This window comes from Salminus brasiliensis, chromosome 1 (assembly GCF_030463535.1).
Source record: "Salminus brasiliensis chromosome 1, fSalBra1.hap2, whole genome shotgun sequence".
NCBI classification, from domain to species: Eukaryota; Metazoa; Chordata; class Actinopteri; order Characiformes; family Bryconidae; genus Salminus; species Salminus brasiliensis.
Genome location: NC_132878.1, coordinates 91,073,109 through 91,091,770, shown reverse-complemented (window position 1 = coordinate 91,091,770; position 18,662 = coordinate 91,073,109). Strand labels below are relative to the sequence as shown.

Here is an 18,662-nt window from a genome sequence, read left to right as displayed (position 1 = left end):
GCTAGGACAGCCTAACCTGACCATCACATGTAAATGATTCAGTGGACAGTGGAAGAGCTGATTTCTAATTGTTCTGAGATCTTCTTAAGTCCCCTATCAGACTCCTCTGCATCTACAGCCTTTCTTTCTGAAGGCCTCAGAGAGCTCTTTGAATCTGGCCATGGTGATCTTCTTCACCACTCACTTCAACAATCAAGAGCAGACCAGACTAAACATCTTGAGGTTTAGATAAGACAGGCTCCTCCTGAATCCTCTCTAACCATGTTCTGATCATCTGCAGCTGATGTTCTGCACCTGGTTCTAATTTTAGATGTTTAAATTAGTAATAAATGTGGGTTGTGGTTGCCCAATGAAATGTATTAATTATATTAATTAAATGATTTTTGCATGCGTTTGGTTATATTACCTCAATCTCTCAATATTCATATATAAATGTGTTTAAAATGGGGGTGACCTCGTCCTAGTACACATGACTGTATACTAACAGCAGTTTATGTAGCATAATTGATAACTTTGACCTTGAACTTAATGCTGAAGATGACTCCAACAGCTCACTGGATTCCCACATTCATACATTTTCTTATATTTAGAATAATTGTTTAGACATGAACATTAATGAACATTATTTAACATTAATTAACGATCCGCACGTTTAAACATTCATTTATTCATGTATGGACAGTGAACAGGTGCTGTTCACACGTCAGCTATTACAGCTTTACAGCTTTCCTGAATTTGATGAGGCACATCTCACAAAAACAGAAGAATGTTATGAACGCAGCAGATGACATAATAATGTGCTCGCATGAGTATTACTTAGTCAAACCCCCCTTACCCCACCCAGCCTGCACCACTTCCGTATCGGTTTCCAAGGAAACAAACTGAAACTTTGGGATCAAACGAAGGTTTGCATATTTCACAAAACTAATTCCAAAACTCTGAAGTATCACATAAATGTGTGACACTTTGATCTCCTCCACTGCCATAACAGATAACTGGAAGCTCATTAGCATGACTGAATAATTCATTTCTTAATTGGAGCGATTCAGAATCCCAGAATCCCCAGTTTCTAGGCCATTTCTCGGAGCAGTTGTAGAAGTCGCTGGTACTTACAGAGAAGACCCTCTCAGGGTAGCCCTTGGCCCTCATGTTGGTGTCATGGACCTGTTTCAGGATCATCCACGCTTCATCATGTTTTCCGTTCTGTTCAGAGCAGATGTACATGGCATTCAACCCAAACTGAAAGGTGAAAGGTGCCCTTGTATGGAGGTGTTTATCTCGGTATAGTCAAATAATGAAAGTTCAATACATGGAAGTCACAAACTATGAACCTCAAACACTGCTGTCCCTTCCTAAAAACCCACACAAGTAAAAAGGAGCTGTAAAACAGGCCAATTCTCAAACCCCCAAACTGTTACGTAATAAATGTACACACATCCAGCCCACTAGAGAAAGTCATGTGAGGCCAAACACAACGGCTGCTTCTGGAGAACATGTAAGTGGCTAAAAGCTAACGCTAGGCCAACTCTAGTAGGAGGAATGGCTGATCAGTGCAAGTGCTGCTGCATTTATTAGCTCTTGGAAGCTGGAGGCCTGAAAAAGGAGAGTGGAGGCCGGTCAAAGACAGCTGGCGGTCCAACTGGGTGCTGGACGAATGCATGCTAGGCTAAAGGCTACCTCAGTCAACTGACTACTATGTCTTTAGTTAGCCAGTCACACATCTTGATGAGAGAACACCAAGAGAACAAGAACACTGTCATACTGTGTTGCATCCCTAAGATTATTACTAAGGTATGCTATGCTAATGTTAGGTTAGGCTAGGCCAGGTTATGTGGCTGTGGACAGTCTTTGTGACGTAAACTAGCCAATAAAAGCAGAGCTTACCATAAAAGAAAAATCAGCATGTATAATTCTCAGGTAAAATAACAGGGTTGTAAATAGGCGTCTAAAACCAAATACATAAGAATTAAACATCTAAAAATTAGAATGAAAAAATCTAATTCACAATATTTTCCATAGTTGATCGGCCTTTTGGCTTCCTGGAGCTATGAGGCCAATATAGCTAACAAGAAATAGCAGTTATAAAAGTCACAAGATTAGCAATGGGGAAAATGGCTAAATCATCAGACACCTTGAAATGTGTCATACTGTTAAATAATCTCCTGCTAATATGGTTTTTGAGACTGTGGCACATTGTTACCTTTAAACCTGGACAACACTACAAAAAAATGCAGACTTCAGGATAGCTGTTATTGTATTTAGCGTGCTTTCTAATTTTGTTACGTGATATACACTCTATGGACAAAAGTATTGGGACACCTGCTCATCCATTGTTCAAGGGGATTAAAAAAGAGTTTATTCTGCTTTTGTTGGAGGAACTGTCTCTGCTGTCCAGATTTTGGAGCATTGTGCTGTGAGTATTTGATTGCATTCAGCAACAGGAGCATTAGTCATGTCAACATTGTTACTGGAGATGTACAGGAGATGTAAATAAATGTTATTACCTCATATTATGATGATGTTATTAGTGAGGGTGGGACTGTCTCCATGTATACCTAAAGTTTTGATAGTGAGGGTGGGAATGTTACCATATATAACAGTAATGTTGTTTGGGAAATTGGGATGGGTACCATATATAACCACAATGTCAATTTAAGAGTGGGATTGTTACCATTTATAATAATAAGATCAAGATGTTGGATGATCACCACCCCACCAGCACCAAGCATCGTTCCAGAGAACACCGTTCTTCCACTGCTCCACAGCTCAGTGCTAATGGGCTTTATACCCCTCTAGCCCACACCTGGCATTAGGCAGCATGGTGCCAATAGGTTGATGTTTATCTGCTCCAGAGAGTCCTATTCTATTGGCAATACTTCTCTGCAGGGACTAGCTATCTGTGTCAGCAATAGGTGCAACTTCAAGTAGCTCAATGCATTTATTACAAGAGGTGTCCAAAAACATTTGGATGCATAGTGTAGATAACAGTTTGTTTATTTGGGATAAATAAGCAATAAAATACTGTCAGAGGCAAGTGTATGAGGTAAAACGATGGTGTAGCCATGCAGTCTGCATGATGCTAAACTTTTGGCTATACGTTTCCATGACCTGTTAGCTACATTAGCCTCGTATCTCCAGTGCAGAACTAAAAAAGCAAACTTCAGACACCAATAAAGGTGTCTTGGCTGGCCAACTACATTTGGGGAAGTGGACGACTGTGTAAATTTGATTCTCGGACAGTTTAAGATGAATGTGATCTGTCATCTGAAGATGTGTGCTGCTGAGTCACTGACCTCCAGGAAGAAGCGTGGGCTTTCTGGCATGGTGTTTAGGGCTGCGATGGCAGCCACCGCAGGGAATGCACACACCAGCACAAACACCCTCCAGCTATGGAACTGGTAGGCTGAACCCATCTGGAAGCTCCATCCTGGTCGGAGATAAAAGAGAGACAGACCTTAGGCAGGGCCACACATGACCATGATTTGCATCTAAACACCATTTCTACATTTGTGGTGTTACTATAATAAGCTCTGGGAATGTCTGAAAGTGCCTCCAAATAATTTGTTTGAGTCTTTCTTGGGGATTTTAAATTACATAACATGGAATTATTTGTTAGCCTACTGACGAGTGTACTTACTGGGACTATTACTGCAGTGGAGGATAGCAACTATGGCAAGGGCAACATTGTTACTGCAGCAGGGGATGGCAATAAGGGTGAAGATAGGATTATTATCTTATATTATGATAGTCTCAATAGTGAGAGAAGGACTGTCTCCATATATAACTATAGTGTCGATAGTGTGGTTGGGAATGTTACCATATGTAACAGTAATGCTGTTAGGGAAATTGGTATCATATATAACAATGTCATTAGTGAGGATGAAACTGGTACCATAGATAACAAGATGTCATTAGTGAGGATGGAATTGATCCCATATATAGGGTGAGATCATTACCATATGTAATGATAATGGTGAGTCTTTGGTGAAATTTGTATTGTCGCCATATGTAACAATAATGTCATTATTCAAGGTGGGATTGTAACCATATATAGTGATAATGTCACAGGTGACATTGCAATTTTTACCATATATAACAATAATGTTATTAGTAAGAGTGAGACTGTCTTCATATATAACTATAGTGTTAATAACGAGGGTGTGATTGTTACGATATGTAACTATAATGTCATTAGTGAAGGTGAGATTGTTACTGTATATATAATGATAATGTCATTAGTGAAATTGGGATTGTTACCATATATAACAATAATGCCATTATTAAGGGTGAAATTGTTACCATATATAACAATACTGTCATTAGTGAGAGTAAGACTGTTACCATAACGATAATGTCATTAGTAAGAATAGGACTGTCATTTGTTAATAGCGAGGGTGGGATTGTTACCACATATACAACTAGAATGTCATAAATGAATTAGGGATTTTTACTATATAACAATAATGGCATTAATAAGGCTTGGAGTGATATGTTATACAATTTTTATGTCATTAGTGAGAGTGAGACTGTTACTATATATAACAATAGAGTCATTAGCGAAGGTGGGATTGTTACCATATATAACAATAATGTCATTAGTGAGAGTGAGACTGTTACCATATATAACAATAGAGTCATTAGTGAGAGTGAGACTGTTACTATATATAACAATAGAGTCATTAGCGAAGGTGGGATTGTTACCATATATAACAATAATGTCATTAGTGAGAGTGAGACTGTTACCATCTATAACAATAATGTCATTAGTGAGAGTGAGACTGTTACCATATATAACAATAATGTCATTAGCGAAGGTGGGATTGTTACCATATATAACAATAATGTCATTAGTGAGAGTGAGACTGTTACCTTATATAACAATACTGTCATTAGTGAGAGTGAGACTGTTACCATATATAACAATAATGTCATTAGCGAGGGTGGGATTGTTACCATATAAAATAATAGTGTCATTAGTGAGGGCGGGGATCATTACCATATATAATAATAATGTAATTAGTGAGGGTGGGATTAATACCTTATATAATGATAATGTCATTAGTAAGAATGAGACTGTTACCATATATAACTATCATGTCACTAGTGATACAATGATGACATTATTAATAAAAGCAGGATTGTTACCATAGTGGGGGATGATGGCCCATGCCATGGCCGAAGCATAGATTCCTCCAATCATCCAGAACATGCAGAGCCAGCTTAAGTGCTCACCGCGCTTCTCCTGAGCCAAGAACTCAGAGTAGTAAGAGAAGACTATGGGAATGGAACCTCCAATCCTGTAGCCAGAAGAAAGAGACGGAGAAAGACGCAAAGACACAGAAAAAAAGCATTAAAAAGCATTAGCTATGATACAGTTCATAAATACATACATTATCATATTTGTTGATCATATACATATCAGTATTATTTACAAATATACATCATTAAATGTACTGCCAATTACTGACATTCATTGTTTTGGGCTCAGAGTTACTGAATGTGGACAGCATGTCTTGAAGCGTGTCATCTGCTGCTGTAGAAAGTTTATAAGATAAGTGTATTTTTACCCAACACCGGAGAGCAGACGGCAGAACAGGAAGGAGCTGTATCCTTGGACGAAGGAGGAGAAGAAAGCAAAGACGCTGTTAATGGAGAGAGAGATGAGCAGAGTCTGCCTGCGCCCAATCCGATCAGCCAACCCCCCCCACACAAACGCTCCGACCATCATACCCAGGTACACAATCAGACCTGAAAACCAGAGAGAGAGACAGCGAGAGAGAGAGAGAGAGAGAGAGAGAGAGAGAGAGAGAGAGAGAGAGAGAGAGTGTGTTAAAATCAACCATTTTCTACTCCCGCCAGGGACCAACAAAGACATGTTTTGTGCCAAAGTTGGCTTCTTTAGTACTGCACTGAAACTACAAGGCTAATGTAGCAATGTAGCCTAATTGCACAAAGTTAGCATTGTAAAAGATGCCTAATAATGATGCAACAGTGTGAGACAATGTCAGAAACAAAGGTATCAAAGGTATTCACATTCATTACTCAGGTAGAAGTGGAGATACTGGGGTTAAAAAAGACTTCTATAGAAGCTGAAGAATCAACCGAAGCTTTTTACTAAAGTAAAAGTGTAAAAGTACTGGTTTCAGAACTACTTAAAGGAAAGAAAACAAAGGCCAACAGCTTAGGCCGCGACACAGGGGTCTATAGTGCACTACCCCCAAAAAACACATTTTTCTAAAAGCCAGAATGAGGAGAATGTTCTATTAAAATGTTGAGCTGAGCATTAACATGTGTTTCATGGAGGGAAAATATGATGAGTAGTTGTCAATAAGTGTTGTAATGATGCAAAAAGTCAAGCTTCAGAGGCATGTGATCAATAACTGATGCGATGGATCGCTGACTAACCAATAGGGTGTCGGAATGGTTTATGTTTATACTTCTCATCCAACCACAATCAAATTCACACTTTACACTAGTCTTCATGATTCTGTACCTCCTGCCACTCGGCAGCTGTGAGGGTAGTGAGGGTAGGATTGTTATCATGTATAACGATAATTAACGAAAAAGGGTGGGATCATTACATATATTGACCATTGGTGAAGGTGGGATTGTTATATATAATGAGAATTAGTGAGGGTGGGATCATTATATATATTGATAATTACTGAGGGTGTGATTGTTGTATATAATGATAAATAGTGAGGGTGGGATCATTTTATATAATGATCATTAGTAAGGGTGGGATTGTTGTATATAATGATAATTAGTGAGGGTGGGATCGTTATATATAATGATCATTAATGAGGGTGGGATCATTATATATAATGATAATTAGTGAGGGTGGGATCATTATATATAATGATAATTAGTGAGGGTGGGATCGTTATATATAATGATAATTAGTGAGGGTGGGATCATTATATATAATGATAATTAGTGAGGGTGGGATCGTTATATATAATGATAATTAGTGAGGGTGGGATCATTATATATAAAGATAATTAGTGAGGGTGGGATCATTATATATAAAGATAATTAGTGAGGGTGGATCATTATATATAATGATAATTAGTGAGGGTGGGATCATTATATATAATGATAATTAGTGAGGGTGGATCATTATATATAAAGATAATTAGTGAGGGTGGTAACAATGAATATATGCTTTGAATTACAGCCAAATGCCACAGTTCTAACATCTCTTCTGTAAATGTCATTTTACATCACAGATTCTATTTTTGTCTTTTTTTTCATTTGTTTTTAATTATCCAACCCACTTGTTAGTCCTCTCCCCTATCACATGTAATGCTCCCCACACTGGGAGGGTGAGGACTGCCACATACCTCATCCGACACAGGCGCAACCAGCCACCACCTCTTTTCCAACTGCCTCAGATGTAACGTCACTAGGTAACCAACGTGCTCGGAGGAAAGCGCCGGGTACCCAGCTCTGATGCATCGATTAGAAGACGCCCGTGCAAGCCAGCATTACTGTCTCTGTCCTACCAACCGAGTGGTCTTCTAGCAGTCCAACTTCTCATACACTATATGTCTACAGTTTTGCTGCAGTTCCAGCATCCACTCTTCTGTAAGGGCCTCAGCACTACTCCTAACACTACAGTCCTCTCCCTGCGTAACGAAAATCAAATGAAAAAATAGTACATAATCAGACATGCTTTCGTTCGAGTTTCAAAATTCGTCTCATGTGTTTTACAAAACAGATCGGCTCTAATTCCTCGGCCAGATGGAAGAAGTGCTGGCCAATCTCCAATCACACATTTACTACGGAAGCTGGCTGATTCTGATCTGAACAGATCCTTCCATCCTTACTGCTTACGGTGCTAACGAGCGAATGAGCTGGGCCTGAAATATGTGTGTGACTGCTCGGCTCTGTCGCCCGCTGATTGTGTGATTTAGGGTGTGAGCCCAGCAATGAGTCACCGCGGCAGCAGACGAGCAGTCAGCCGGCCGCCGGCGCCACCATCGACGTACTGTCACCGTCTTTAACGGAGTCTACCGCACCGGTCCGGCGCTTTATTGATAATCTCGCTGCTTCTGAAATGGCTACATTTGTCAGAGTGACGAGGCAGGCAGGCCCCTTTTTTGCTCATCTCAGGGTTCAGAAGACAGCGGGACAATGGTAATACAGACGCAGCTTTCACTCGGAAATACCTTTATTATATAAGACCGGTGTTGCCAAGGAAGCTCGGCCAAGGCTAATTAAGTTTCAGTGCTGGGAGGCCGGCAGTAATGTGTTATTTAGCTGAAATACATTACTTCAGCTAGCATTTCCATTGAGATATACAGTACGTGCACAGTAGGTACGAAAAAAAAAACAGCCACATGCATTACCCAGACCGTAGATGATTCTGGGCCAAATACAACCAAGTAAAGGGCACTCACGGGTCAGTGACAGCAATGACCAGTGTACTGTGGGCCAACACTGGCCCTGTTACAGCAGCTACAGCCACAGGTTTGCCATGGTATTTGAACCCTGGGCCACATCTGGCCTCATATGCAACATGCCTTTCTACACTACATGTCCAAATGTCTGTGGACACCCCTTCTAATGAATGTTGACACAGATGTGCCAATGCACACACATACTCAGCTTGTCTAGTCCATGTAGAGAAGTACTGTCAATAGAATAAGACTCTCTGGAGCAGATAAACATCATGCTACCTAATGCCAGGTCAGAGGGGTATAAAGCCCCCCCCCCAGCACTGAGCTGTGGAGCAGTGGAGGAACTGTTGCTCTATGCAATAATGGTTGGTGCTCCATCCAATACTTTTGGGATGAGTTGTTGTGTTGGTGATCATCCAACATCCTAAAGAATGAGGAGGTGTCCCAATACTTTTGTCCCAATACTTGCGGTCTTCCATCATCTGGATTTGTGTGATTCCACAGTGGTGAGTATGAGAGCTGAATGAAAGGATAAGTGTGGGCCAGAACTGGACTAGACTGGCTACTATCTGGGTACCCTGTCAGTGTCACCGCAGCTGAGAAAGGACCATCATGCTAATAACAACTGGTCAGTGGAGGTCCTATAAGTGGTCCCTTTCCAACAGATGGGCTACAATCTGAAATTGCACACCTACAAAGATAGACACTGCTCTCCAGAGGGGGCCGAGCCCCTGCCCTTTTTTATTTTTTTTGCCTTGAGTGACCTCATGGCTGGCCTGTGGGGCTGCAGCAAATATCCAGTAATGGTTGATAAAGTTGCTCATTAAAATATATAAATACGGTAAAGCCATTCTCATATCTGACATGTTTACCACAACTCTGAACCCACTTGCGCATCAGTAGGGAAACAAAGTTTCTTCGTCAAGCCAGACGCTATAGCTTGTCTCTAGCAGCAAGCATTCTGTGGAGACTGTGATTTGGCACAGCGTCCTAGATTCTCGCTATTCGAGGCGCCTGTGCCAGTCTTAACTCCAGTCAGAATCAGCTTCTGCCTGCTCCGGATTGATCGCTAGCTAGTTTGTTCTCAGTTGCACTGAGTACCAGAAATAAAGCAGAGCGTGTTTAAGGCTGCACATGGCCGAGTTTAGCATCTACCGTGGTTCTAAACCCAGCTCTAAACCCTTCTTCCCTATTCCTTGACTGATGAGAGAAATCGCGGGTGTTCTTTAGATAAAAGGATGCTGTTTCCTCTGCTCTCCTGCTCGGCTCTGTGCTGTTCAAACCGAGCCAGTAGCCAGGCTTCAAGGTTGCCAGATTGGGCAGGATCCCTGGTTTAGCTTTTAAATATGACTTGATGTAAAAAGTTTGTAAAAAAATAATTCAGTCGTATTAAATGTTATTATAACTAATTAAACCAATATTTATATAAATTGTGTAAACAATACTACTACTACTAATAATAATAATAACAAATAACAGGACGAACAAACATTATTATAATTAATAAAATAAATAATAACAATAAGAACAAGAACAATAATAATAATAACACTAATAATACTTAAGAAGAACAACAATAATAACACAAATAATAACAACAATTAAAAGAACAACAATAATAATAAAAACTAAATAATTTAGAATAATAATAAGAACAATAATAATAAGAAGAACATTAATAATAATAATAATAATAATGTCATTGCAGTGTTTATTATACTAATTAATTGGGATGGCGACCTGTTTTAATAAATCAGGTATCTGCTATTTTACTCCCAATCCAGTTCTGAGTCTTTGATTTAACCACAGTGTTCAGAGCGCCACCTAGTGTCCTCAAGGTGCCATTAACGGACATTACTCCCAGACGTCAGCGGTGTGGACATTCTCAGAAGGCAAATAAAGGAGTTGAGATTCTGCAGTGTGGAGCTATTTTACAGTGGAACCTGAAAACAGACCATAATATCTGACCCTTTATCAAAAGGATTTATGTTTAACCCCAATGCTAATACAGACACACACACACACACACACACACACACACTATAGAAACCCAATTACACACAGCACATTCACCCACTATAAACCAGTTATTACACACTAGTAGACATCGGCACAGAGTGTGTACCACTACATACACATACACACACACACAGGAAGTGATTAGACTGCAGTGTAGTAAAGGAGCTGGGAGCTGATTGGTCAGGGAGGAGAGTCAGACTGAATTATTAGATATTAAACACTATAAAACAGTGGTTAAAAAATCTAAATCAATCAGTCCAGAATGTCTGATTATAGAAACTGATAATAAAAATAAAGGATTTTCCTGAACCCATTAATCAGCAGCTCATCTGATCTAAACTGTCAGGCTGAATTATTTATAGATGCACAAAGAACGCATCAGTATTGACTGATCGGGGGCAATCACTAATAATTATTAATAATAAGAAGGAAAATACAACAAATATTCAAATGTTCACAAATCAATCAATAAAAATAATAAAGCAGCAATAAGAATAAAAAGGTTCTGGGGCTTCTGAGTAGCACAGTGCTGATCATTGATTACTGTAACGCAGATGACTGGCCTCGTTCTTTCTGGATGGGTAGGATGACCTTCCCTCCCTCCCATCACTCAACTTCATACTAGCAGTACAAGCATCTATTAACATTACCGGTACTTAGTGTTCTCGTCTCATCCAGGCACGTTGAGCAGTCGAGTAGCCCTCACCTGCGCAGTGCTAGATACACTGTAAGATGCAAGGGGAGTCACCAATCGCGGGCAGGAGGATTGGTCCACGGTTATGGGTTTGATCCTTTCTCTGTCTGTGAGGAGTCTGTGTGTGTGTCTGCTTGGTTTACCTTCAGGTAGTCTGATGTTCTCCTACCCCTTAAAAAATACCTAGGGGGTTTTCCTGCTTTGCACCGATTGATTCTGGGTGGGCTACAGACCCCCAACAACCCTGGCCAGTAGGAAGCAGATAAAAAGATGGGTGGCCTGAACCATTAATTTTTCAGTCTGGCTGAGTGGAACAGAACTAGTGGCTCGGCTCAGGTTCTGCAGGTTTCATCACTCTGGGATGCCTCCTTTAGTTTTCGCCCCAGTCAACCTTGTCACGACAGCACTGAAACACTCGCCAATTAAGCATCAATAACATCAACCGTAAGGGGCTGTGGTAGCTGAAATCAAGCGCCACCTGCTGCCTTGGAGGTCCACATCTGGCACAGGAGCCACTGATCATTTGTCTATTTGTGGTGAAAACCAAAATGAGTGCATAGAGGGGGAACGGCCATAATCTGTAGTATTAGAACAATCAACTGACGAAAATATGAAGGATGAAGTATGAGATTGGAGGTCTCTTGGCCTACCCATCAATATCATAATCAGAAAATTACATACAGTAAGCATAAGTTGATGTTTAGGCATCTAAAGGGATTACATGTTAATATGCCCACCCATATGCCCTAAGGTAGGTGGTTTTAGAAATCCCATTGTGGCTTTAAGGCAGCTGTTAAGAGTGCCTAGAGTGCAATGTCCTTCTCTTGCAGTCAGAGTGGAGAAGGTGACTCAGGCTGTGGAGCTGAGAATTTGTTTAACTGACCACACTCTCTCACATCAGCCACACAATGGGCCTCCATGGCAGAGAGCCGGCGATGACAAGCGGAGATGGCCATCACCGCAATGCAGCAGCGCAATGCTAATGTTATCTCCCGCCACTCTCCTGGCTCAGGCCTCATAGGCGAACTCCAGAGCTGTCCGTGGTGCCGATTCTGCAGACCCTCAGCACTTTCTCCCAGCGCCTGCAGTCGAGATCTGAGTCTTGTGATATTTCAGTGTGTCCAGGGATGTGCTTAGCAGAGCAGTGCTGGACTTTGGGGCCGCTAGATTGGGCTGGGATTTCCAAAAGTGTCTCAGCACAAATGGTCAAAAGTGTCATTCTCAAACGGTCAAAAGAGCAGTAAATTGGAACTCTCTTTACCAGTTACGATGATGACCTCCCTCTTGACTGTGACTGGTCCTAATCACTACCTCAACTGTTCTGAGACCTCCTCCTGAACACGACTGGTCCTCATTATCACCTTGTTTATTCTGAGACCTTCTCCTGACTGTCAAAGTCATTGCCTCATTTGTTCTGAGACCTCCTCCTGCCCGCGATTGGTCCTAACCACTGCCTTATGTGCTCTGAGACCTCCTCCTGCCCGCGATTGGTCCTAACCACTGCCTTATGTGTTCTGAGACCTCCTCCTGACCACGATTGGTCCTAACCACTGCCTTATGTGTTCTGAGACCTCCTCTTGATTTTGATTGGTCCAAATCCCTGGCACATTTGTTCAGAGACCTCCTCCTGACCGCGATTGGTCCACACCACTGCCTTATGTGCTCTGAGACCTCCTACTGACCGCGATTGGTCCTAACCACTGCCTTATGTGCTCTGAGACCTCCTCCTGACCGTGATTGGTCCTAACCACTGCCTTATGTGTTCTGAGACCTCCTCCTGACCGCGATTGGTCCTAACCACTGCCTTATGTGCTCTGAGACCTCCTCCTGACCGCGATTGGTCCTAACCACTGCCTTATGTGCTCTGAGACCTCCTCCTGACCGTGATTGGTCCTAACCACTGCCTTATGTGTTCTGAGACCTCCTCTTGATTTTGATTGGTCCAAATCCCTGGCACATTTGTTCTGAGACCTTTCCCTGATTGTGACAGGTACTCATCATTGCCTTGTTTATTCTGAGACCTGCTCCTGACTGTCTCATTTATCCTGGGACCTCCCCCTGACAGGGATTGGTCGTAGTTACTGCCTTATTTGTTCTGGGACCTCTCTCTGACTATAATTAGACATAGTCTCTGCCTCATTTGTTCTGGGACCTACCCTTATTGTGATTGGTCGTAATCACTGCCTCATTTATTCTGGGACCTCCCCCCTGAATATGATTTGTCATTGTCAATGCCTCATTCATTCTAAGACCTCCACTTGAATGTGATTGAACTTCCTCTGGCTAAGACTGGTTCTTGATTGTGATTGGTCTAAATCACTGCCACATTTGTTTTGAGACCTCCCCCTGACTATGACTGGTCCAAATAACTGCCACCTGACTGCGATTGGTCCTAATTACTGCTTCACTTGTTCTGGGTCATAGTTACTGCATTATCTGTTCTGGGACCTTCCCTTGTCTGTGATTGGTCGTGGTCACTGCCTCCTTTGTTCTGAGACCACCACTTGAATGTGATTGGTCCTGATCACTGCCTCATTTGTTCTGGGACCTTCCCTTGACTATAATTGGTCGTTATCATCACATTGTTTGTTTTGAGACCTCCAGCCCTCCAGACTTGAATGGGTCTTAATCTCCGGCTCACCTTAACAATGACTGGCCTTAATGTCCACCTCATTTTTTGGAGAGCTCTCTCTGACTACAGCTGGTGCTATCCACCATGCTGTTAGCTAAAGCACATCAACCTTGTACCTGCAGTCACAGGGCCATTTTATCAGAAACACCTCCTCGAGCCTTTCGTTATTTTTTCTGACCACAGACTCGGATATTTGTCAGCCTAGCATTGACACTAATGTGTGCAAATACTCCAGCAACACCACTGGTCCTGATACACTCATGCCACCACACACACACACACTCACACACACACACACACCATGCTACGACCATGTCAGTGTCACTGATCAGTGCACTTTCCCCCTGCCGGACCAGGTTACACGCAACTGACTGTTTGCTGTGCTTAACCTCATTTTCAGCACCACACGTCAGTCTTACAGAAAGGCCTCTGCTTCACACTACCCATTGCCACAGTGACGCCATTCTGAGCGGCCAATGGGAGCTCAGCTGTTGCTCGGTGACGGCTGAGTGGGAGGGACCACTTGCGTCATTGCCGTGGGAGCCTCAGAAGAAGGAGGGAGGGTGGAGGAGCCTGGAGACAGCTGAGCTACCACCAAAGATAAAAAAAGAGGGGGAGGGAGAGAGAGAAAGTGTGAATAGGGAGAGAGAGAAAGAGAGAGAGTGGGGGAGGGGCGAGAGAGGGGAAAAGCAGAGGAGGCCGTGTGAGTCTCCTGCATAGTGACAGAAGAACACACAGCATCAGCCCGAGGAGGTAAAGAGAGAGAGAGGAAGGGAGAGAGAGAGAGGGGAGGGGTGTGGCACTATTTATAGTGTGTTTTTCTCCCCTTTCTGCGAGAGCACTGTCTGCCTGCCTCTCTGCATCTCTCTCGCTCCCTTTTTTCCCCCACCATCTCTTTCTCTATGCCCCTCACTCTCTCTCTCTCTCACTCTGGCTCTCTGCGTCACAGCCAGCTGTGCCGGAGGCAGGGACTCCTCTATAGCTGAAGAGAGAGAGAGGTAGAGAAAGAAAGAGTGAAAAGGGGAGAGATACCGCGTGAAAGAGACAGACACAAAGAATCGGTTGAGAGACATAGAAAAGGAGAGAGAGATAAGATAAGAGAGAAAAGGAGAGGGAAGGATGGATAAAAGAGAAAGAGGCAGAGAGAGAGACAGATACACAAAGAGAGAGCGAGGCAAAGAAATAGAGAGATGAGTGTGGGGAGAGAGGCATATAAAAAGAGGCAGAGAGAGAAAAGGTTTGAGAGAGAGAGAGGCAGACAAAACAGGCAGAGAAGAAAGGAGAGAGAGGCAGATAAACAAAGAGAAGAGGTGAGGAAGAGAGATAGAAAAGGAAAGCAAGAGAAAGGGGAGAGAGAGAAGCGCACACAAAAAGAGAGAGGCAGAGAGGAAAAGAGACAGAGGGGGAGATAAAAGAGGCAGAAAAGAAGAGAGACAAAGAGAGGCAGATAAACAAAGAGAGAGGAGGTGAGGAAGAGAGAGACAAAGGAAGAAATAGAAAGAGGCCAATAGAAAAAGAGAGGCAGATAGGCAAAGAGAGAGTGAGGCAAAAAGGAAGAAAGAAAGAACAGAGAGGGGAGAGAGAGGCGGATATAAAAAGAAGCAGTGAGGAAGAGAGAGAGAGAGAGAGAGAGAGAGAGAGGCAGATAAATAAAGAGAGAGGAGGTCAGGAAGAGAGACCGAAAAGGAGAGCAAGAGAAAAGGAAGAGAGAGAATTGTACACAAAACGAGGCAGAGAGGAAAAGAGAGGCAGATAAAAAAGAGAGAAAAGAGAGAGAGGGGCAGATAAACAAAGAGAGAGGAGGTGAGGAAGAGAGACAGAAAAGGAGAGCGAGGGAAATGGGCGAGAGAGAGCGAGAGAAGCGTACACAAAAAGGGGCGGAGAGGAAGCGAGAGATAGTGAGGCAGATAAAAAAAGAGAGGCAAAGAGGAAAAAAGAGACAGAGAGGAATGGAGAGAAAATGGTAGAGAGAGGCAGAGAGAAAAACAGAGGCAAATAAAAGAGGCAGAAAAGAAAAGAAAGAGAGAGGCAGAGAAACAAATGTGAGAAAGAGAGAGAGGCCTACACAAACAGAAGCAGCGAGGAAGAGAGAGAGAGGCAGATTAAAAAGAGACAGGCAAAGAGGAAAAGGAGAGAGAGGTAGAGAGGAAGAGAGAGAGAAAACGGGAAAGAGAGGTGAGAGGAACAGAAATAAAGGCAGATCAAAAAAGAGAGGCAGAAAAGAAAAGAGACAGGGAGAGGCAGATAGACAAAGAGAGAGGCAATGAGGAAGGGAGACAAAGGGGGAAAAGCGTGGGAGAGAGAGAGAGAGAGAGAGAGAGAGAAAAGGAAGGAGAGAATGATTGAGGCGGACAGAAAAAAAGAGAGGCAGGAAGAGAGAGAGAGAAGGAGGGAGAAAAAGACTAAACAAATTGAGAGAGTGAGATATGGAAGGAGAAAGACAAAGGGAAAGAGAGAGAGAATAGAGTGAGAGAGAGAGAAAGAAAATGAATAAAGAGAGTCAGAGTGAGACAGAGAAAGAGAGAGGCAACGAGAAAGAGCGAGAGAGAGAGAGGCAGCGGGAGAAGGAGGAGTGCTCCTGTTAATCTGGCGCACTGCTCGGCACACGGCGCTCCGTGACAAAGAAACCACAGAACACAACCCGCCGACGGCAGCAGACCGCCCTTCCTCCTCCTCTCCCTCCTTCACTCCTTCCTCCTCTCCCTCCTCCACTCCCTCCTCCTCTCCCTCCTCCACTCCTTCCTCCTCTCCCTCCTCCACTCCTTCCTACTCTTCCTCCTCCACTCCTTCCTACTCTTCCTCCTCCACTCCTTCCTCCTCTCCCTCCTTCACTCCTTCCTACTCTTCCTCCTCTCCCTCCTCCACTCCTTCCTCCACTCCCTCCTCCTCCACTTCTTCCTCCTCCACTCCTTCCTCCACTCCCTCCTTCACTCCTTCCTCCACTCCTTCCTCCACTCCCTCCTCCTCTCCTTCCTTCTCCACTCCTTCCTCCACTCCCTCCTTCACTCCCTCCTCCACTCCTTCCTCCTCCACTCCCTCCTCCTCTCCTTCCTCCTCCACTCCTTCCTCCTCTCCTTCCTCCACTCCTTCCTCCTCCACTCCTTCCTCCACTCCCTCCTCCACTCCTTCCTCCACTCCCTCCTCCTCTCCTTCCTCCTCCACTCCTTCCTCCTCTCCCTCCTCCACTCCTTCCTCCTCCTCCCCTCCTTCCTCCACTCCTTCCTCCTCCACTCCTTCCTCCACTCCCTCCTTCACTCCTTCCTCCACTCCCTCCTCCTCTCCTTCCTTCTCCACTCCTTCCTCCTCTCCTTCCTCCACTCCTTCCTCCTCCACTCCTTCCTCCACTCCCTCCTCCACTCCTTCCTCCTCCACTCCCTCCTCCTCTCCTTCCTCCTCCACTCCTTCCTCCTCTCCTTCCTCCTCCACTCCTTCCTCCTCCTCCCCTCCTTCCTCCACTCCTTCCTCCTCTCCTTCCTCCACTCCTTCCTACTCTTCCTCCTCCACTCCTTCCTCCTCCTCCCCTCCTTCCTCCTCTCCCTCCTCCTCCTCTCCTTCCTCCACTCCTTCCTCCACTCCCTCCTTCACTCCTTCCTCCACTCCCTCCTCCTCTCCTTCCTCCACTCCTTCCTCCTCCACTCCCTCCTTCACTCCCTCCTCCACTCCCTCCTCCTCTCCTTCCTCCACTCCTTCCTCCACTCCCTCCTTCACTCCTTCCTCCACTCCCTCCTCCTCTCCTTCCTCCACTCCTTCCTCCTCCACTCCCTCCTTCACTCCCTCCTCCACTCCCTCCTCCACTCCCTCCTCCTCTCCTTCCTCCTCCTCCCCTCCTTCCTCCTCCTCCCCTCCTTCCTCCACTCCTTCCTCCACTCCTTCCTACTCTTCCTCCTCCACTCCTTCCTCCTCTCCCTCCTCCACTCCTTCCTCCACTCCTTCCTACTCTTCCTCCTCCACTCCTTCCTCCTCTCCCTCCTCCTCACTCCTTCCTACTCTTCCTCCTCCCCTCCTTCCTCCACTCCCTCCTCCACTCCTTCCTCCACTCCTTCCTCCACTCCCTCCTCCTCTCCCTCCTCCACTCCTTCCTCCTCTCCCTCCTCCACTCCTTCCTCCTCTCCTTCCTCCTCTCCCTCCTCCACTCCTTCCTCCTCTCCCTCCTCCACTTCTTCCTACTCCACCCTTCCTCCTCCTCTCCTTCCTCCACTCCTTCCTCCACTCCCTCCTCCTCTCCTTCCTCCTCCACTCCTTCCTCCACTCCCTCCTCCTCTCCTTCCTCCTCCACTCCTTCCTCCTCTCCCTCCTCCACTCCTTCCTCCTCTCCCTCCTCCACTTCTTCCTACTCCACCCTTCCTCCTCCTCTCCTTCCTCCACTCCTTCCTCCTCCACTCCTTCCTCCACTCCCTCCTCCTCTCCTTCCTCCTCCACTCCTTCCTCCTCTCCCTCCTCCACTCCTTCCTCCACTCCTTCCTCCACTCCCTCCTCCACCCCCTCCTCCACCCCCTCCTCCAAAAAACACACTATGATGTGGGGAAAATGTCTGATTCCACATCCTGCTCTGGATCCCAACTGCTCACTGATGCCTGACTCACCTACCTGTGCTCTGAGGTGGACAGGCTTCCCAATATGCAGCTGAAAATTCCCTCCGGCTGAAAGAACTGGTTGGAGATTGGACTTTTCCACATTCACTATACAATATGGCCAAATGTTTGTGGACACCCTTCTAATGATGTATTCAGCTACTTTAGGTTGCAATCATTGCTCACAGAGATGCACACACACACAGCATGTCTAGTACCGGTAGAAGAAAAGGATTGCCGTTAGAATAGGATAAACATGAACCTATTGGCACCATGCTGCCTAATGCCAGGCGTGCGCTATAGAAGGGTATAAAGCCCCCCAGCATTGAGCTGTGGAGCAGTGG

The 18,662-nt window shown here is 44.5% G+C and overlaps 1 protein-coding gene across 1 annotated transcript in view; it reads right to left on the bottom strand.

Annotated features, from left to right (window-relative positions):
• Window positions 1-18,662, bottom strand: part of sv2a (synaptic vesicle glycoprotein 2A) — a 67,035-nt gene that overhangs the window by 16,810 nt on the left and 31,563 nt on the right. Inside the window, exons 3-6 of the mRNA XM_072692382.1 lie at window positions 5,568-5,748; window positions 5,146-5,297; window positions 3,294-3,427; window positions 1,114-1,203 (exon numbers count right to left, since the gene is read on the bottom strand). Of these exons, the coding sequence (XP_072548483.1) occupies window positions 1,114-1,203; window positions 3,294-3,427; window positions 5,146-5,297; window positions 5,568-5,748 (557 nt within the window). The remainder of the gene's footprint in view (window positions 1-1,113; window positions 1,204-3,293; window positions 3,428-5,145; window positions 5,298-5,567; window positions 5,749-18,662) is intronic.